Source organism: Miscanthus floridulus, chromosome 11, assembly GCF_019320115.1.
Source record: "Miscanthus floridulus cultivar M001 chromosome 11, ASM1932011v1, whole genome shotgun sequence".
Lineage (NCBI taxonomy): Eukaryota > Viridiplantae > Streptophyta > Magnoliopsida > Poales > Poaceae > Miscanthus > Miscanthus floridulus.
In genome coordinates, this window is record NC_089590.1 from 24,271,987 (window position 1) to 24,294,895 (window position 22,909).

Genomic DNA, 22,909 nt, shown 5'->3' on the forward strand with positions numbered 1-22,909 from the left:
AACCACTTCTTCGTCGAGTGCTAGACCCTGACACTCGATAAAGAATAACGGCAAACTATTTTTTTTCCATTTTTGAACTCCAAAAATTTTCTCGAGTCCTCCTACAGTACATGAGACTCCATGTTAAAATTTGGTACATTTTTATGGCTTTTTGCTATATTTAGTTAATTTATTTCATTTAATTGATTTTTTTCGGAAAATGCACATTTGAACTGCACGTGCATCGAATAATGGAATTTAATGATTCAAAAAATGATATTCATGGTATTGAGTGTAGTGTGAGGCCATATCCAGGAACGGACCCGAAATTTCGAACATCTTGTTCACGAAACATGACCACGAACTTGCGGACGAATTGTTTTTAAATTCTATAAAATGCAAACGAAGTCCGAAAATCATGAAACTTGTCGAGATGTCATGATATCGTATGTGGAGGATGTGATAAAATTTTGAGAAGGTTTGGTGCACGTTATGAGATGTCCTGGTTTGTAAGCATCGTACGTGATAACGTGCACCAAACCTTCTCAAATTTTTATCACATCCTCCATATACGATATCATGACATCTTGATAAGTTTCATGATTTTCGGACTTCGTCTGCATTTTATAGAATTTAAAAATAATTCGTCCGCAAGTTCGTGGTCATGTTTCGTGAACAAGATATTTGAAATTTTGGGTTCGTTCCTGGATACAGCCTCACACTACACTCAATACCATGAATATCATTTTTTGAATCATTAAATTCCATTATTTGATGCACATGCAGTTCAAATTTGTATTTTCTGAAAAAATCAATTAAATAAAATAAATTAACTAAATATAGCAAATAGTTCGGGAAATGTACCAAATTTCGACATGGAGTACCAAGTACTGTAAGAGGACTACAAAAAAAGTTTAGAGGTCAAAATACAAAAAAGATTTGGTTTGCCGAGTGTCATCTTTTGACACTCGGCAAACATGCTCTTTGCCGAGTGCCAGATGCCAGGCACTCGGCAAAGTGTTCCCTTTGCCGACTGTCCGTGGGGACACTTGGCAAAGAGCGTGCCATTTTTTTAAAAAATATTTGTCGAGTGCCTCTCCGCCCGGCACTCGGCAAAGTGGTATTGTTTTAAAAAAAATACGATGCAGTGCAGTTTAGGGTTTAGATTTAAAAAAAAAGGAAAACACATTTGCCGAGTGCCCCGATCTGGCACTCGGCAAACCGGCAGCCCTAGTCCTTTACCGAGTGTCAGATCGGGGCACTCGGCAAATGGCCCATCCACACTCAAACCGGCCAACCGTTACCTCCCTCCCTCCCACACACGCACACACGCACGCCACCGTCCCGCCCCGCCTCGCGCACGCCCTGCCCGCGCACGGCGGCGTGCCCCCGTCGGCATGCCCCCACCGCCTTTGCCCGCCCCGCCCGCCGACGCACGCCCGCCTGCCCAACCCCACCGATGTGCCCCCGCCGGCGTGCCCCCACCGCCTTCGCCTGCCGGCCAGCCCACACCGACGCGCCTCTATCGGCCGCCCCGGACACCGTGGCCCACTGGCGCCCACCGTCCTGCCCTGCCCCGCGCATGCCCCGCCCGCGCACGGCGGCGCGCCCCCGCCGGCATGCCCCCACCGCCTTCGCTCGTCCCGCCCGCCGACGTGCTCCCGTCGCTCCGCCGCCCGCGCAGACGCGGCGCGCCCTCGCCGACGTGCCCCCACCGCCTTCGCCCGCCGGCCCGCCCACACCGACACGCCTCCGCCGGCCGCCCCGGACACCACGGCCCGCCGGCGCCCACCGCCCCACGCCCACCGCTCCAACCCCGCAGCCCACGCCCCGGCCCACAGCAGCGCCACCTCGGCCCTCTCGTCGCAACCCCGGCTATCCTCGGCGCGCCCCCGACCGCCACGGTCATGTACAGTAGGTGGTTGTGGTGGAAGTAGTAGTAATAGGTGGCGGTGGTGGTGGTTGTAGTAGTAGAAGAGTAGAGTGGCGGTGGTGGTGGTGGTTGTAGTAGTAGAAGAGTAGAGTGGCGACGGCGGTGGTGGTGGTGGATGAATGTGACTTGGCAATGATATGTTGAATTGAATGCATATGTATATGTGGTTGTCGGCCATCGTGCCGTATGTTTTTTTGCAGGTTTTGGATACCTCACCGTGCAGGGGAGGTTCTGCCGAATTTTTGAACTGAGATAGTATTTTGTTCTTTTTTTGCAGAGAAGAGCCATCTAGTCGAGCCGGAGTATCTCGACGACCCCGATCATCTTCCTCGCCGCTGTGGGTCTGCCTGCACCGCGTCGCCTCGCCATTGCACCAACCCGCCACGGCCCCGCTAGCCTGACTCCACCGCCACCCTAGGTATAACCCCTCTTTTCGTATCATGGTCGTAGATCGCGTAACCTAGTTAGGCGTCTCCCATTTGAAAGAGATACGGTTGGAGGTGTGCAGATCTTCGCATATCTACGACCGTATCTGTTTTGGATTGTTCATGTTTTTTGGACAACCCATGGATGCGTAGATGGGTTAGTTTTCATGGTCTGTTCCGATCCGAGATAGAGTTTCGGCATCACCTCCCTATTGTTCTCTGGATACGCATTCTTCTTTGGCAGGACGTGTATCTGGAGAACAACGGGGAGGTGTTGCTGAAATTCTATCTTGGATAGGAGTAGAGCATGGAGACTAACCTCATCTACACATCCGCGGGTGGGATTAGGACCTATCCTCACCTATTAGACAGTAGGAACACCATGTAGATGCAATTGATGGTTACTTTTCTCGGTGATACATATGTCAGTGGATGTACACGGGCCGAAGAAGTCAGAGTGATTACACCAATGAATGGATGAACAAGACCAATGCTTTCTTGAATAGTGCATTTGGCAAGGGTGCTAAAGGACATTGCCTAGTTTTGTGTCCCTGCGGCAAATGCGGAAACCGGAGAAGGGTAAACAAGGTATAAATGGGTAAACATCTTGTGAAGAATGGATTTACGCTAGACTACACCCGGTGGGTCCACCATGGTGAAGCCCATCGTATGAGAGAGGAGGTGGTGAGACCACGGGTGGAGGCTTTTGATGCTGATGCGGGGGTAGCACACATGTTAGATGACTTTCACCAAGGATAGTTCGATGAGGGACGTGAGAAGGAGGAGATGGAGGCAGCTGTATAGGTGTTCTATGACATGATGGACTCGGCACAGAAACCCCTTCACGATCGGTCAACGGTGTCTCAACTGGATGCCATTGGACGCTTAATGGGGTTGAAGTCTGAGTTAAACTTGAGTCAAGAAGGCTTCAATAAGATGTTGGTCGTGATTGGCACCCTGCTTTCAGAGGGCCACATTCTGCCAAAGAGCATGTACAAGTCACAAAAACTCCTTCATGCACTTAAGATGCCGTATGAGCAGATACATGCTTGTCCGAAGGGGTGCGTCCTATTTAGAAAAGAACACGAGCATGCAAAGTTCTGTCCAAAGTGTAAATCCTCCAGGTACCTAGAGGTAGACTCTGATGATGGCCATAAGAGGCAACTTACGATCCCCATGAAAATCCTATGGTATCTTCTATTCCTACCGAGGATCCAACGGCTATACATGACCGAGGAATTCATGAAACAGATAACATGGCACAAAAATGGCAAACGGTACAATCCTGACAAGATGGTACATCCATCCGATGGTGAAGCTTGGATCCGCTTTAATGACAAACATCGTGACAAAACAGATGAGGCTCGTAAATGTACGTGTTGCGCTAGCAACAGATGTGTTCAATCGTTATGGAATGATGGCTGCCCCATACACATGTTGGCCCGTCTTTGTTATCCCCCTTAATGTCCCCCTGGTGTCTCCTTTCAACGACATAATGTATTCTTGTCATTGATAATTCTTGGACACCCAGGGAGTAATATGGGTGTGTTCATGGAGCCCGTGTTGGACGAATTGGTCCTTGCTTGGGACGAAGGGGTATGGACATACGATCAAGCTACAAAGACAACCTTCAAAATGCATGTTTGGTACCACTACTCCCTGCATGACTTCCTGGCATATGGGATATTCTGCGCCTGTTGTGTTCACGGGAAGTTCCCATGCCCAATATGCAAGGAAGGTGTGAGGTTCATTTAGTTGCAAAAGGGTGGCAAGTATTCGTCATTCGACAGACATCGTCAATTCCTACCTCTTGACCATCCATTTAGACAAGACATCAAGAACTTTACGAAAGGTGTCAAAGTGACAAACCCTGCACTGCGGATGATGACTGGTGCCGAGGTTCATACTCAAATAGATGCTCTCATGCCCAATGAAGAAGGTGGTTTTGTGGGATATGGTGAGCAACATATGTGGACTCATATCTCAGGCATGACGAGGCTCCCCTATTTCAATGACCTTCTTCTGCCACATAACATTGATGTAATGCACACTGAAAAGAATGTCGTTGAGGCACTTTGGGCAACACTCATGGACACTAAAAAGTCTAAGGACAACCCTAAGGCTAGAGTGGACCTAGCAACGTTGTGCGATAGACCAAATCAAGAGATGCAGCCTCCTAGTTGTGGCAAGACCTGGAGAAGGCCTAAGGCCGATTTTGTCTTGAAAAAGGACCAAACGAGGGAAGTACTTGAATGGATCTAGACGCTAATGTTCCTTGATGGGTATGCAGCGAATCTAAAGAGGGGAGTGAACTTAGGCACTCTGCGAGTCAACGGGATGAAGAGTCATGACTACCACATATGGATTGAGCGACTTCTTCCAGCGATGGTTCAAGACTATGTCCCAGAGCATGTCTGGCAAGTGTTGGCAGAGTTGAGCTACTTATTCCACCAACTTTGTGCTAAGGAGCTCTCTCGGACCATCATTGCTGACTTGGAAAAAGCGGCACCCGTGTTGCTCTGTAAGTTGGAGAATATCTTTCCACCCGGCTTCTTCTTACCGATGCAGCACTTGATTGTGCACCTCCCGTTTGAGGCACGGATGGGGGGCCCATGTAGGACCATTGGTGCTATCCAATCGAGAGATGTCTGAAGACTCTTCGCAAAAAAATGTAGAAATAAAGCCAAAATTGAGGCTTCCATTGCAGAGGCATACATTCTAGAGGAGGTGTCGAACTTGACAGAGAAATACTACACTAAGAACCTTCCTAGTGTTTATAATTCACCCCCCCCCCCCATTATAATGTTGGAGAAAATGAATCAAACCTCAGCCTTTTCCAAGGGCAACTCGGAAGTGCAAGTGCATCGACCACTAAGCAATTGAAAAATGAAGAGTGGCGTAGTATCATGCTATATGTGTTGACCAACCTTGTCGAGAGCAGCCGTTCATTGGGTAAGTTCTGAACGAACTTGTTTCATTTCGCCGTATGTCCTTGTTTCTTTGTCCAACCCCCTTGTTTCTTGTTGGTACAGGGAATTTCTTTGTCAATCCTGGCATGGATCAAGGCAACCTACCCTGCAAGAAAATGATACCCTTCTTTCACAGGGTGCGGGACCAGAGAGCCCCGATTTCATTTGTTGGTTCAAATAGAAAGCCCAAACTGATGCGCCTATAAGTGACGAGCTGAGACAGGTTGCAAACGGCTGTGTCGTTAGGGTCAAGTCATTTACCGGTTATGACGTGAATGGATATCGTTTTCACACAGCAAGCTACGAGCAGAGTCGGTCCAATCAAGAAACCACAAACAGCGGAGTTGTTACGCCCGGCACTGATGGACTCAACTATTATGGAAGAATTAAAGAAATATACGAACTATCATTCTATGGTTCTAAACCTCTTACTCCTGTCATATTCAAATGCCACTGGTTTCATCTTGGAGTAATAAGACGGACCCCTAAGCTTGGGCTAGTTGAGATTCGACAGAATTCTGGCTATCCAGGAAAAGATGTCTACATTGTGGCTCAATAGGCCGTCTAGGTTTATTATACATCATACGCGTGCAAAGACATTGAGCATCTTAAGGGTTGGTCTATTGTGCACAAGGTATCGCCACATGGTAAACTACCTGTCCCAAACGATGAAGATTACAACTTCAACCCAAACACACATGATGGAGAGTTCTATCAAGAAGAGGGGCTACAAGGGAGGTTTGACATAGACTTAACCATAGAGATAGGAATGGAAGTAGACAATGAAAGGGATGATGACGAGGACGCTGGAGACGAGGTGCGAAATCTAAAGGACATACAAATGCTTGAGCAATTACGTTTAGGCAATGACAATGAAGACAACATTCCTCCTTCAGATAGTGTTGATGAGTTGGACAATGTTGATAGTGATGACGAGACCTATGATCCAGCTAATCTCAATCATGAAGATTATTTCTAATACATGTAATACTATGTTTTTTGTAATTATGTTTTGTTCATTTTTGCATATATTTCTAATACATGTATTACTATTTTTTTATAATTATGTTTTGTTCATTTTTGCACCTATTTCTAATTACGTCTTGTTTTTCTTTTTTATTGCAGGTGATTGAACAAAGATGGCGGGCGACCGTCATAAGTCCGTGAACTCGATTTACCAAAGACCACGCCGGCTGTAGGAGGAGGCAGAGGGGGCAGCGAAGGGATCAGACAGCAGGAGGAGAAGGAGGACTGCCAGCCATAGGAGGGGGTCGTCTCCTCCCACGCCGTATGAGGAGGAGCTGGAGGAGGAGGTGGCGCCCGTGGATGAGTTGGACGAGGAGCTGGTTTGGCAGACGGACGAGGAGGAGGGGTCGCACGAGGACGAGTCTCCTCCCGCACCATGGGAGGCGGCAGGCACGGGTTTCGCTTCCTCCGACTCCTCTTCAAGTGTCTACTTGCGAGGTCCTGCGAGCCTCCCACAGGTTCCACTTCGTCACCAACGCCCAGTGATTCGCCCCGAAGGGCAAAAGTAAGTAACTTTGTATGTTATTACCAATACTACATATGATATGATGAAAAAAACTAATAATTTTTCTTAATCAGTTGTGCAGGAATTGGGTGGTTGTGTCGGGTGGTAGCGCACAACAAGTCAACGGCATCCTGGGTCTTCTGTGCAGGCAACACTTCCCCGGCATTATCACGTACGCATCGAAGACGGAGCCGGCCTACTCGTTTGACCACTACGCCATCGCCCCCGATGCGGAGTACCCCAATAAGGCGGCGCTGGTGAAGGCAGAGTTTTGGGTAAGTCTCCCTTGCACAACACTGCTCAATATGTCGCATTCATTGGACTTTTCTTGAAATAATAAATGGATACATCGCTTTTGTATGCAAACTTATTACAGATGCGAGGAGGGATTTAAGGCCAGGGCGGAGCAGGTGACTACCAAAGCCTGTAAAAAACTCATCACCGACATGCATCACGAGGTGCGCATCCAGGCCATCGTAACCTACTACGGGTCGAAGCTTGGAGAGAGGAAAACCAAGAAAGACGTAAGAGAGATGCAGCTGACCCGAGAGCAGTACCTTGAGGTAAATAAAGAACATCAATATTGATTCATTTTGAGATTAAGTTGGTTTAATTTGATCTTCTTATATGTCCAATACTTGATGACGTGTAGGTGATTCCCTAGTGGTGCCAAGCGTATCCCGAGTGCTGGGCGATGATGGTGGAGAGGCAGTTCACGGAGGAGTATCTCAATATGCACAGGGATGCCCGGGACCGTCGTTTGCAGATGCAAGGTCCAGCACACCATCAAGGCAGTCGCAGCCTCGCCGGATACAAACAAGCATGGGTACGCGAATTCATTTATCTATTGTGACGCTCAGTTCTGCCTGATTTCTAATCATCGTGCTGTCTTTCTTGTAGTCGACGTCACATAGTGGCTAGGCTTGCTCGGACTTCTACTCATGGTGTATGGCCCACAAGGGTAAGGCGACGTCCGACGTCTCCTTCAACCTGGAGGACCCATCTGAGGCATACACAAACCCGAGTGTCCACTCCCGCATCAGTGAGTACACTGAGGTGGCAAGGTCGCTCCATGGGCTAGACCATAATCCAAGCACCCAGGATTTTGATGGAGAGGCCGTCATGAGGGCGGGGCAAGGCAAGAAGCATAGGTGGTTCTGGCTTGGCAACGGCGTCATTGACACGGCCTCTATTCCCTCTCTCTCCCAGATCCGAGCACGGAGCACGAGCGAGAGCCCGGCCATTCGCACACGGCTGATCGCTGCACAACACCGAGTCGACGCACTTGAGGTTATTCCTGTTTTACTCGTCATACATTGATCTTTACACACCTTAATTAGCTTTGCATTACTGAAACATTGGGGTAAAATATTGCAGGCCCGGTTGGAACAAGAAATGAGGCAACGTCAGGAGCTGGAGGCCGGGCAGCAGAGGATGGTGACCCAGCTGGAGGCCGAGCGGGCCGAGCGGCAGGCCCAGGCATAGAGGCTGACGGACATTACGGAGTTCCTACAAGGGCTTGGGCAACGTGTGGGCTTCTCTCTGCCAACCGGGCTATTGGTTCCACCTCCGCCTCCGTGTCCTGCAGCTGCAGCTACTCCTGTGAGTATGAAAGTTTTTTACTTTCGCTTGTGCTTTGCTTGTATGGCCTCTACCTTCCTAGATTAGCTATCCAAATAATCTTGTCTCACATGTAATCTTTTCTTCTTTGTGCAGTCTCCATCTGATGGTGGTTCGAATAATCCACCTCATGCACCTCTGAATGATGGAGCTAGGCCTTCACCACAGTCGCAGTGGCCGAGATGAGTGCACGTTGTATTTTTTTCATTTGTTGTTCACTTGGTGATGGACTTGTGATATACTTGTGATGCACTTGTGGACTTTGATGGACTTGTGGATTTATTTGGATGGACTTGAGCACTTATTGTTATATATGTGATATATATTGTGATGGATGTGATATGTGCGGATGGATGTGTGGATGGATGAGATATATATGTGATGGATGAGATATATATTTGATGAATGAGATATATATGTGATGGATGAGATATATATGTGATATATGTTTGTATGAATTTATTTGTCACGATGGAATGTAAAAAAAAATTAAAAATTACCGTTTTGGGTCATTTTGCCGAGTATTGCACTCGGTAAAGGACCCCGTTGCCGAGTGCCATGGTCTCAACTCTCGGCAAAGCTAGAAAAATGGGCGCTCAGAAAACCATTTTTCTAGCTTTGCTGAGTGTCATGACCATGGTACTCGGCAAAGAATTTTTTTTAAAAAAATCAAACTTTGCCGAGTGCCGGCCAGAGGGCACTCGGCAAAGAAATTTTTTTAAAAAAAAAATTCAAACTTTGCCGAGCGCCGGCCAGAGGGCGCTCGGCAAAGAATTTTTAGAAAAAAAATAAAACATCTTTGCCAAGGGTCGGATTGAGGGCACTCGGCAAAGAATTTTTTTAAAAATAAAAATAAAAAATCTTTGCTGAGTGCCTGAAGGATTAGCACTCGGCAAAGCGACTGTCAACGGGGCCGGCGCCGTGACGGTCGCTTTTCTTTGCCAAGTGCCCCCGGGGCTCTCGGCAAAGCCTTTGCCGAGTGCCCGATGAAAGACACTCGGCAAAAAGGGTTTTGCTGATCAATTTTTTGCCGTGTGTTCTTTGCCGAGTGCCGCACTCGGCAAAGACTTTGCCGAGTACAATTTGGCCTTTGCCGAGTGCCTCAGACACTCGGCAAAGAACCTGAATCTAGTAGTGATGAGGCAGAGAGACTGATGAGGCACTGAGAACTGGTGCTAGGGTTGGACAAAATTCTTATGGCTTGTCAACTCGTTTGACTTGTGTCTGACTCGGCTCAGCTCGTTTTAATTTTTTCATGAGCTGAGCTAGAAGTCTAGCTCACTGTTTTAACCTCCCAGCTCGTGAGCTACTCACGAGCTCAAATGAGCTGAGGCCTATCAGCCCATGACCATAAATCCAGAAGATGATAATGCTGACCTAAAAGTGTACACATATTCTATTAATTTATAATTCTTATTTTCAGCTGTTTCATGTGAATTTTGATTTTATAATTGTTGTGGTGCTTAAATGTTGATTTTTGGATTGTTTTCTAGGAAGAAGATGATGATACTGACATTAAATTTTTTGACTTTCCTACATCTGTGGTGGCAAGCAACTAGTAAGTATGTTGTAACTGCATGTATCATGGATGGACTAGCTATGTTGCATGGTTGATATTTTTGATGAACCTGATATGTATTAATCATGTATGGTTGCATAATGATGAACGTCACCTTCTGAAATTATTGTGGTATGAACATTATAAATATGTGTATCCTTTTTTTTGAAGTAGCTCGTGAGCTAAACGAACCAACTCGAGCTCGCTAACGAACCGAGCTGAGCTGCCTCTTTAACTCGTAACATTAACGAGCCGAGCCAAACTGGCTTGTTAGATTAACGAGTCAGCTCGAGCTGGATCGAGTCGAGCCGAGCTGGCTCGATACCCAGCCCTGCCTCGTGCTGGGATCGGCTTGGGTTCAGGCTTTTGTTCTGGAATTATTGCAGTGGCAGTGGTAATTGGTAAAAAAAGGCAACATGTATCAAGAGTGCTGGCAGTACGTGGTAAAAAGTTTGCTTCGAATTGAAAACTGTAGAGGGCGGTCAAGAAAGGCTGGAGCGAGCAGCGGCGGCGCTTCACGAGCTGCTGCTTAGGGCACCCTCGATAGCGCGCTGATATGAACTTAAAGAAAAATAAAAATTAAGTAACCTAACATATTAATATTAGCATAGGAAAATGTGTGAACATAGACATATGAATCAAAGAAAAATATATAAGCTTAGTTTTTTTATGAAGAGCTATATTATCATTCTCTCTCTTTTTTACTCAATAAAATATTCTATGAGCTAGTTGTTTTAACATTGTTGGAGCTGTCCTTAGTAGAATCATATGTATATATATAAGCCAACCTAAATGGTATAAATGGTTTTATATTATATCCCTCAAAAAAATGGTTTTATATTATATCACCACAATATACATGTTTTTGCATTTAATAAAGAAAGTATATATATTGTAGCAAGTATATATATTTACGAATATAAAAACATCAATAATACATATTCATGTATGTAGCAAATAAGCTATACATATTTATGGATGTAAAAACTAAAAAGGTTAAGTATTAAATTTATTGCATGTAAAAAATCAAATGGATTTATCAATACTAAACAATGGGTTAAATAGGTGTTCACCGCTTCTAATAGCATTTAACTCTGTTCCGTTTAATCCGTTTAAAGCTCTCAAGAGCTTCACCTTTGGCTTCTCTGGCTTTTGGTAAAACTTTTCTGAAAGTTAGCTCATAAAACGCCTCTACGAGAGAAGCTCCAGATGTGAGAATCCTAAACCTTTTTTCTCAGTTTTTACCATTTCAATCATTCAACTCTTTAAAGGACCATTTAGCCTAAACAACATGTATGACCTATGACTACCATATAAACACTATTTAAATGATTGTTTAGGCATTTACACTATGCCAAAACAGCACAAAGGAGACATCTAATTTAGTGACGCGGAAATAAAACACGTATGTAGTGTGTGTATCACAGACACATCTAGTAAAAACATGTCACTGATATATTGGCTCTCAAGATACAGGTCACGTGGGAGCACATATTGAAGACACAGCTCAAGCAAACGAATCTACGGTATATGAATGAGATGCATTTGTTTTAAGATATGTTATCACAGACATGGTCAATAAACACATGCATCACATACGAAGGTGTTCAAGGACCCAAAAAATCATTCAATTAAGTGAGAATTTCCAACTCAAGTTCGGCATCTGTCTCCACTCTCCCGTCGCCCTCTCTCTCCTCTGATAGCCACCGCCCCCTCTACTCGGTCTCTAGAACTCTGCCGCCATGTCCGCCGCATCGTCATCTTCCTCCGACGCTCTGACGCCACCACCCCATTCTCCAACGGTACGACAACCGCCCCTCGTCCTCTACCGCCACCGCAACCTCCTCCTCTCCTGGCACCCTCCTCTCCTTTCACCTCCTAGACCTAGATCTAGAAGGGCAAGTTCCTCCTCGCTGTTGTCCACATCACCCTCTAGCCCAACGTCGCCCAGGACTTGGAGCCGTAGCCGCCCAATGACAGCGCATGGGCCCCAGTCACCAAGCGCGTGGGGTGTGGAGACGAGGGTTATGGCCCCAAATCTGGCCACTGTGGGCCGAGTGATGTTATTTGAGTGGCGACGGTGGTGCTTCTAGTGCTATCAGTGGCAACACGTAGCTGTTTTCCGATCCAACAAGCAGTGAAGGACAAACAAGCACTGTGCCAAATATAGGCAATCACTGTCGGACTATCACTACCAATTATTCTGGAACCGACAGTGACAAAGTATCACCATCGGTTCAATTCGTGGCTTTAACAGATAGTGATAGTACAAATGGCAGCGATAGGTGGCCTATTACTATGGGTTCGTAGTTTCAACAGGTAGTGACAGGCCGTGAGCTAACACTGCCAGGAGTGACCTATCACGGCCAGGTCTGGCTTGAACCATCCGTGATAAACTTTTTTGCACAAGTCTAGCATGCAGCATCAGATGCTTACTATTATTAGTGGAATCTCAAGAGGTAGAGGTAATGCATGAGTTGGAGCCTAATTGTTTTTCTTTATCACAGCCGATTGGCACCAAATACACGTATCTTCTAGCAAATCCCACCATGTTATTGAGGAGCGGAGCTACAGGGTGGTCCTTGTGGGCCGTGGACCACCCAGCGCTCGGCTCAATCAAAGCCCATAGAAAGAGTCGGGAGAGTCCAGATTGTGTGTCGCTCGGCTTTCTGCCTTCCACCATCGCCTATCGTGAGTTCGCACAGCGCCGCCGCTCCGACGGCAGTAGCGGCGGGCACCGCACGACCATCGCCAACTCCGTGAGTCCGTGACTGCAAGCTTCGAGCAGCAGCCCAAGCAGGTACGGTACACTGGATTCTGGGGTGAAGACTCAAGTCGAACTGTGAATGCCGTTAAACCAAATGCCAAAGCCAATTAGCCTGCTGCCCTTTTCAGCTTTAGTCACGTACTCGTTTCTCCTTTTCTTTTCAGCTTCTCCATTTCGACTAAGCAAAATAGCAGCAAGGATCGGCCAATGGCGATCCGCGCTCGACACAAGCACACGAACAACAAATGTGCACAAGCCACACGGTATCTGAAACTGATTTAGGTTCTAGTACTTTGGTAATTTATTTCAATTATAGGTTTTTGTTTGTAGTGACATATTGTTTTTGTTTGTATGTGAGTAATTTAATGGCTGCCTCTTGAAAGAACATATCGATAGGTACCTCAAGGAAAGCACCTGAGGTAACCATTTGGCCCATTCCCATGAACGTTGGCTGCGATCGGCTGGCTGGCCGGCTGGGGCTGGGCTGGCCAGCGCAGTCACATTTCACTGTTCATGCGAACAATGTTTCCATACGTATTTTTCTCTCACAACAATCAGTCGGAACAGTATTGTTCTTAAGGACGAACCATATCACAAGTGGCCATCATCGAACACAGTCTCTGCAATCTCCATAGGCAGCTGGTAAAATGAGCTGCCAGTAGACATAGGGTCTATGTAAAATTTACATTTTTGCAGTATAGCTAGTTGTTGAAGTCGAGATTTTTGTGATGCAGTCGACGAGGCATCTGTTGATTCGGTCCATAATGGAGTTAAATATAATTCAGAGCAAGTTGAGGCATTTGATCTTGCAGCACAACCAAAGTTTAAGGCTGCTCAACGATTCTTATACAAGCATTGTTAATTATTTGGCTATTCGGTTCTTCATTACCGCATCCAGTCATCCACCTAAGGCAGGGTGAAGGAAGAATAAATAAAGTGATGGACTAGAATGTTGTGTTCAATGTTATTTCTTTATTTTTTTAGGTTTATTCACAAAATTTTAGGATGTACATATTTTATCTTTAATATAATCTTCATTTTGTCAGAAAAAGAACAATATATATACTGACAGAATTACGACTACGCGAGTTAGTTTTGGGAGATTGTTAGGCTTCTATTTAATGTATAGTGTTCTAGGGCCTCTATTTTCTGTTGTCCAAAACCTGCCTGGTAGGAGGAGAGTTGGGTTATTGCCCTTGAGTTTTGGGCTGAGCCCACTAACCTCAGCAATTTTACTTTTGGGGCGGATGTTCGTGTCATCGCATATATTTATTTAGGCCCATAGTGGTTAAAAAGCGTTAGGAAAGCTCAATTGGCAACTTATGAGCTAGTTCAAAACATATTATTCTATACTTTAATAGAAAATGAAAAAAAAATAGCTCTCGATCAAGAGCCAGTCTCATGCACATATTTTAAGATTATAGAAGGATGTCATGTGAGACTATCCATGTTATGAATTATGTGCTAAAAGTTAATATCCTTGGAGACGTTGTCTCAGAGTTAGTGACTAGCTCATACCATTGCGGTTGCTCTTTACGGGAGCGAATATTCTAGAATTTAACGGCGTTGCGCTGTCAGTGGTAGGTGACATTCCCATTGACAGCGAGACACCCACGATGACTTCGTCGATCTCAAGAATTTGCAGGCGGCCCAGTCTTCGAAGATGTCCGTAGGAGTACGGTTTGTGAAAGTACGTTCCTAAGGGATGAGTGTGCATGCATTGAAAAAAGTTGAAAAATATGCAAGTATAAATTAACACATAACATTCCCTGTAATATAAACACATGAAACTGAAACATGATGCAGAACGAATTATTTGCTAGCTTACCTCAACGTGAATATCGGCATCGCAGAATCTGGATAGCGCCGTTTCACATTAGCTCAAACCATTTGCACTGTATATATACTATATATAATAATATAACTCTTGTACTTCTAGAAAAGCTATAACAACTTTTTTTTTGAAAAATTATAACAACATTATTGAATGGGGCAGATGCAGTGAGACAAAGACGACGATACCAGGTGTCGTTTGTGATGCCACCGCATCAATCATTCCAGCAACTCACGGAGTACTTAGCAAGCTTCTGGTCACGCTGAGCCGGGCGAGAGCAGCCAACCGAGCAGCGCCGGTTTCTCCTGTCCAGATAACAACACCTTTTGGCATCATGAAAAGGGAAAATAAAAGTGTAAGCTCAGAGTGGGCCTAATGAATTCATGAGTATTCAGTTGAATATCTATTATTTTTACAAAAATGATTATGTATGTATATGTACATGAATCAAAAAATAAAATTACACAAAACGACATGATATTCAAGCATTCAGACGAAAAGAAAGACTACTCCACCCCTGCTTCTCTCCCTCTCTACTTTTTTTCTAAACGATCAAGAAAATTATGATTTGAAATTTTAAATACATACTCTCTAGCTAAATCCTGGGCTTGCCCTTAAGGGTTTGTTTACGTACACTCATATCTATCTCAATTCACATATGTTGTAGTTGATTGGGGGTGCAAATTAGTTAATTTTTAACCACAATCCACTGCCACATATGTTTGAGATGAATATGAGTGTATCCAAACAAGCTCTGAGTAGTATAGCTAGATATTTGGATGTCCATAATCATTTGATCCAATAAAATCCAAAATCCATTAGACATTAACTCAAAAACTCTAGTGTCCATTGGATTTATTACTACTCTACAAAGAGCATCATCGCCGGTTGATAAAGCCCATCACCGCTGGTTTTGCGCTTAGGCATTGAAAGTGGGTACTAATGCTCAGCTTCATCGCCACCGATTTGAAACAGGAGGAGAAAATTTTTTAAAAAAAAGTCGGTCGCGCCCATGTCCATTGGCCATGCCCTCAGTTGTGGCCCCAGCTTTCTCCGTCGTTGCATGTGAATTGTGGGTTGAATCTATGGTGAAAATGATTTTCATGTGGGTTCTATTTTGAACCGCCAAGTTTTAATAAAAACAATGGTAAGAATACTATAGGGTAAGACCATTTTAGGCCCCGTTCGTTGGTCTGCAACTTGGCTGAAATTGGCTGAAAACACTGTTCCAGCTGAATTGTTGTGAGAGAAAAATATTGTTTCGACTGAAAAAAAAAACCGAACAAGCCGAATATAGGTTAAGCCGAATAAACCGTAATACGTAGTAGTGCATGTGGACTTGACTAACTATTAATGTATATTTTAAATTTATGATATGGAACTCATGTATATATCTAGTCATATCGGTCCATGAAATTAGCGAGCAGTGGTACTGTGACATCTCCAACAGATTTAAGTCAATTTAGCTAAAATTGTATTGTGTGGACATAAGGTTTTAAATATTTCAGTGTGGACTTTCAATGTGGCACCCACACACAAATATATCTAGTCATTCCGGTTTGCACAAAAGTAGCAGGTAACCGTATTAAGTCATTTTCAAAAGTGAAAGGATCCAGATGCTCAAGAGAGAGTGAATTGGGCTAATTCTAAACTTCTTTGTAATAAATAAACTCTACGGTTAGCCCAATTAACCCCTTGTGCCTAGAAAGTGTTTCTATTGATCTAACGCATAAAAGTTTAGTCCCATAAATTCCAATCCTACTCTAGCATGGTAATTCTAGGAATATAAATGACAAGATTTGAATTGCTAAAAGTAAATGCTCAAAGTAAAGAGAGAAGAAGGAACGCGGCGATATTTTGCCGAGGTATTAAAGAGTCGTCATTCCCCACTAGTCCTCGTTGGAGCACCCACGTAAGGGTGTAGCTCCCCCTTGATCTGCGCAAGGATCAAGTGCTCTCTACGGGTTGATTCTTCGGCACTCCGTCGCGGTGAATCACCCACAACCGCTCACAACTTGAGTTGGGTCATCCACAAGCACCGCCGGATAATCACCAAGCTCCTAATCACCACCAAGTCGTCTAGGTGATGGCGATCACCAAGAGTAACTAGCACGAACTCTCACTTGACCACGACAAGCCTAATGAGAAGGCTGGATGCACACTTTGCTACTCTTGATCTCACTAATGAGGGCTCTCTTTGGGATTCTCAAATCTCAATCACCTCACTAGGACCTTGCTCTTATTGGCACTCTCAAAGGTGTTTCTCAGCTGTTGGAATGAGCAAAAGTACCCCCACACACGAATGGAGGAAGTATTTATAACATAGGCTGAAAAATGAACCGTTATGTGCCTCTGCAGGGTGACCGGACGCGTCGGTCAGTTCACCCCAAACTCTAGTGTTTATAGTGTGACTGGACACTGGCCAGCGTCCGGTCAGCACTGACCGAACACGTCCGGTCGTGATTTTCCCTCTCTGGAACCTTACTGGAGTCGACCGAACGCTGGCCATCAGCATCCGGTCACATGATCTCTCAGCGTCCGGTCACACCAGACAAAAACACCTTGGTCAAATGAACAGACCAAACCTTAAGCCAGCGTTCGATCACACCGGAGCCAGCGTCCGGTCAGTATTTGACCCTCCATTCACTTCCAACTCTCGATCATACGTGAATGAAGTTTGCTCCATTGGATCTAAGGGCTATTTTGGAGCTACCTAGTGCTAGGATTAGCAAGTGTGCACCACACCTAACCCACTAGACTCGCCTAGGTCAAACTACCCGTCCATACCCCCCTTAATAGTACGGTCAAAGGAAAAATAAAGTCCTAAACTACTCTAAGTGTCTCTTCAACTCCAATTGACACTTAGAACTAGTCCATCCTTAACCTTGTCGTTCATCCTTTGAAAACCGAAATAATTTTCATCGTAGGGGCATGACCACCATGATAGCCCAATCGATCTCCATTACCATGACCTAACTTAAATGCCTCTGCAAAACACACATTAGTCATAGTAATCATGTATTGTTATTAATCACCAAAACTCAACTAAGGGCCTAGATGCTTTCAATCTCCCCCTTTTTAGTGATTGATGACAATACTACCTCGAGTATGTGAAAAGGTTGAGGTTTTTTTACATGCTTGGTTCATATAAGCTTTTGGCAATAAAAACAAAAGAGTTAGGCAAGCTTATATGACTCAAGCCAACATGATATACTCAAAAGATATGAAAAAAGCATGAGTACAAGTAATAAAGCTCATTTGCATCGGAGTGAAATGCGGAAGCAAAGCAAATAAGCATAGCACAAGTGATATGACATATAAATAATTCAAAGTAGAGAGCACACATGTCATATATCACGATTACGTAGATATCACTATCACATAGATATAGTTTGATGCATAAAAGTAAACACACAAATGCAATAGATAGTCTAAGTAAACTAAGCTCCCCCTAAGTCGCTCCCCCTAAGTCTAGCATACTCGATCCCTCTCCCCCTTTGGCATCAAACACCAAAATGTAAGGGTCGGTCAGTGGGGCTGCAGCGGATGAGTCAGGCGTTGAGGTACGAGGAGCAAGCTGAAACTGGGTGCCATCATCATCTGAGCCAGAACACGGAGCTGTCTAACCCTCTATAGCTGGAAGCGACGCTAAAGTGGTCTAGGTCGGATCAACAACTAGAGCTGCTGTAGACTGTGCAGGTATGACTAGAACAGCCGGCTCTGATGATGCCACTGAGGAAGGGAGCGTCTCTATAGTCCCGGTAACAAGTGCAACTATAGAAGGACCTGGGACATGCAAATATGGCGGAGTAGGCTGCTATGCCCCTGATAGTAGCATCCTACTAGGCTACAGTCTCTAGCACCTCTGGACGATGGCACAGCTGGCTAGGTGCAGTCGGTGTACTATGACGGATCATGAGTCAGGTTATATGTAGGGAACTCTGTCGTAACACCACTATACTCAGCTAGCATCTTAGGCGGCCTCACTATAACTGCCCTGTGAATAAGAAACATGTCCAGTGGGCATAGGGCAACTATCGGTGACCTCTAAACCCCTCAGCAATAGTGTTCTGCATCTTTGATAGAAGGAGATCCCAAATATCAAACACTGTCTGCTCTATCAGACAGTTCAGTAGCCACAACTGTATGCGAGTCAAGCCCTCATGATACCCCATCCTCGGAAGCAGTGTCCTCCTTATAATGGCATCAAGCACTCTAGTAGTGGAAGTAAGATCACTGGGTGTCCTGCTAGACCCCTCGCCGAATGGCTCTGTGAAGTAGTGGTAGACTAGATCTATAGGGGGCACCATCCCGCCATGAGGACGTCTAGGGGGTGCTGTCTGTCCATAGCAAACCTCATGTAGCCAGACGAGCTACTCCTGAAGCCAGAGTATCTCTCTGACCCTAGTGCTCATCAGCCTGTAATCTCTGCCACTGAATGCGAAGTGTATGAATCTGTGCTGCAGGTCAATCCAGAGAGATGCATAGAACTGACAAACCCAAGATGGAACATACAATCCTATCTATCCAAGTAAATCTATCAGCCCTAGCAGGTAAGAAAGGTAGGGGCGAATGTGCTCTCCAGCTATTGCAGCAATAGACTCTATGTTGTACACCCTCTGAGATCTGAAAACAGCTCCACTGTTAAGATATGCATTGTAGAAATCCTCCTGTAGTGGTGTGTAGAAGCCCTCTAATGCACGCTCATCTCGCCTCAGCGAAAACCACTGCTCAAACTCCATAAATTTGAGCTACCACACCTGCTTGGCCATGGCGGCCCTCAGATCAAGATGAGTCACTGGAGGCAGATCCTGTGGTATGGGCGGTGGACGAGAACCCCTCCGCTGTATATCTTCCCTCGGTGTGACTGGAGCACGGGTACAACTAGAGCGACGAAGCTGTGGCTGAGGTGCCTGCTCTATCTCCTAGGCCTGTTGTCCCTCCTGAGTCTGCTCTGCTGCCTGTGGCTCCTGCTGTGACTCCCCCTATGGCTGACTCTCATCCAAGACAACTCGCTGTCCTGCAACCATGACGGTCCTAGCTGGACCACCATGACAGCGCTCAACCTACTCTAGTGTGGCCCTCGTAGATGGAGAGAGCTGATCTACAATAACAACACCACTACGAGCACCTCCTCTCTCGGCACGCTCTGCGGCCTCTTATAACTATGGCTGCTCTAGCTGTGTCTGCATCTGGATACTTCCGCTTCTTTGTTGCAAGTTTCTTCGTCGCCTTGCCTTTTGGATCTATAGGCAAGCAAGGCAGGTGTCTCGGATCCTCATCACTAGAACCACCTCCAACATTCTTGACGCGAACCATTGGTTGGATCTGAAAAGAACAACTGCCGCCTATCACTTCTGAGGGTTGGCCTTGATCCGTACTCGCGAGCTTGGCCCTGAGTTGACTGACAACAGCAAATAGGACCTCAACGGCACCGACTCGCTGCATGATAGAATAGAGGATATATAGATAATATTAATTATTCATCTAGAGATACGAAACCCTAAGAAAGCAAGCAACTAGGTACGAAATTGAATTGAGGGATTGCTACCTGATGAACTAGCGATCCGATGAGAAGAGAAATGACACGTGGGGAACCACCGAGTCGGATAGGGTTAGGGGTCCAGCGACGCACTGCGATGAATCAGCGAGGAGATCAGTGGTTAGAGCACCAACGGCGATGAAGCTAGGGCACGACGGCACGGGAGCTAGGGCATGGTGGTGGTGGCATGCGGGGGTGTGGGTGGCGTGAACGGTGGCACGCGGAGGTGGCGACATCTCAGACGCGACCCAATGAGGGCGGCATCACGTGGAGGTGCGGTGTGGCGGTGGGCGGAGGCGTCGGCGTCGCGGCGGTGGCGGTGCGGGGTGCGGCGGTTGTCAGCGGATTAGGTAAAGACGCATGCGGCGAAAGGTTATATGGGGGTCCCCCGTGTCAGAAAAGGAAACGGGAAAAGAATCCAGAACGTGCACGTTTTCTACTGACCGGACGCTCTGGTGGCAGCGACCGAATGCTGCCACCCAGCGTCCGGTCGATTCTAGAGAGGTCCAAATCCCCTAGAATCGCAACCGGACGCGTCCGGTGGACACCGACCAGGCTTAGCCAGAGTCCGGTGCAAGCTGTCACCTTCGTCTTCGATCGACCGGACGCTAGATCGCCTTCTGACCGGATGCTGGGAGAACACTATTTTAGCATCCGGTCACTCTTTCTCAGCAGCAGTTCACCTCCTGTGAACTGACTGGACGCTGGACATCAGAGACTGGTGCAGCATCCGATCACTCTTTTTCCAGCAAATCTTCAAAGTCCTTCGTGCTGCCTGTTCCTAATCAAGTCCCAACTCCAATAAGATCCAAATAAACACCAATTGGGACTGATGTGAGTGACCTCTCTCAAACCCTCATGTTTTTCAAAAATATTTTGCCTTAGGCTATTATTCTTTTTATGAAAATAGGCAATAAGAGGGCAATTAAAAATAAACGATAAAATAACATTCATGCATATGCAATGCAATACTTGAAGATAAATCTAGTTGCTTGTCAAGTTTGATCCAAGGTTAAGCTTCTTCACACGCTTTACGGCGGTTATCTTAACCATGTTAGACAAGCCCTATATGCATTACCAAAAATTAAACATGTTGTATATTACAATGCAATGCAAGGGATAATACAAGCTCATTTTTTAGTGAAGTTACTAAAATCAAGAACATTGAGCTCATTCCGTAATCGATAAAAAGTCACCTCATCTAGCGGTTTAGTGAAGATATCCACCAATTAATCCTCGGTCCTTACATCTTCTAAAGATATATCATTTTTAGCAATATGATCTCTAAGAAAGTGATGGTGGATATCTATGTGCTTGGTGCGAGAGTGTTGAACCTGATTATTTGCAAGTTTTACCGCACTTTCATTGTCGCACAAAAGAGGTACTTTTCTAGAACTACACCATAGTCTAGCAAAGTTTGTTTCATATAAAGTATTTGTGCACAACAAGCACCCACGGCAATGTATTCTGCTTTGGCAGTGGACAAGGCCACACTATTTTGTTTCTTGGAGGACCAAGACACAAGTGATCTACCAAGCAAATGTCACCCTCCGGATATGCTTTTTCTATCAACTTTGCAACCGGCATAATCCGAATCAGAATAACAAACTAACTCAAATATAACTCCTTTGGGATACCAAAGGCCAATGCTTGGTGTGTGCTTAAGATACCTAAGGATTCTTTTTACGGCAATTAAATGAGTTTCCTTAGGATTAGCTTGAAATCTTGCACACATACACACACTAAATATGATGTCAGGCCTAGATACGGTTAAATATAACAAGCTACCAATCATAGAGCGGTAGATAGTTTGATCAACTGTGTTACCTTCCTCATCTAGGTCAAGATGTCCATTAGTTGGCATTGGTGTCTTGATTGGCTTACATTTATCCATCTTGAATCTCTTGAGAAGATCATTTGTATATTTCTCTTGAGAGATGAAAATCCCTTCTCTTATTTGTTTAATTTGAAAACCAAGAAAGAATATAAGCTCTCCAATCATTAACATCTCAAACTCTTTTGACATCAATTCACCAAATTATTTGCAAGAATCTTCATTTGATGACCCAAAGATGATATCATCAACATAAACTTGACAAATGAAGATGTGTCCATCAAGCTTCTTCATGAATAGTGTGGTGTCGACCTTTCCGATGGTGAAGCCCTTCTTAATGAGGGAGTCCCGAAGGCGCTCATACCAAGCTCTTGGGGCTTGCTTAAGCCCATATAATGCCTTGGACAACCTATAAACATGATTATGATATCTAGAGTCTTCAAACCTGGGAGGTTGATCAACATAGACTAGTTCATTAATAAAGCCATTTAAAAATGCACTTTTCACATCTATTTGATATAGTTTCATTTCATGATGTGATGCATATGCAAGGAGGATACAAATGGCCTTTAGTCTTGCAACCGGTGTAAAGGTCTCTCCAAAATCCAATCCTTCAACTTGAGAGAACCCCTTTGCAACTAGTCTTGCCTCGTTCCTCACAACTACGCCTTGATCAACTTGCTTGTTGTGGAAAACCCACTTTGTTCCAATGACTCTTGCACCTTTTGGCCGCTCTTCAAGAGTCCAAACTTCATTGCGGGTGAAGTTGTTCAACTCTTCATGCATGACATTTATCCAATCAAGATCTTGAAGGGCTTCTTCTACCTTGGTAGGCTCATAGCAAGAGACAAAAGAGTGATGAGCAATAAATGAAGCAAGTTTTTGTAAGTGAGTCATTACTCCCTTTGATGGAATCC

General features: G+C 45.3%; 1 protein-coding gene across 1 annotated transcript; it reads left to right on the forward strand.

The window, feature by feature from the left end:
• The first annotated feature begins 1,248 nt into the window (after positions 1-1,248).
• Positions 1,249-2,308, forward strand: LOC136491716 (proline-rich receptor-like protein kinase PERK9). Its single transcript, XM_066487971.1, has 2 exons — positions 1,249-1,912; positions 2,190-2,308. Exons 1-2 carry the CDS (start codon positions 1,249-1,251, stop codon positions 2,306-2,308), a joined length of 783 nt encoding a protein of 260 aa, XP_066344068.1.
• The last annotated feature ends 20,601 nt before the right edge of the window (positions 2,309-22,909 follow it).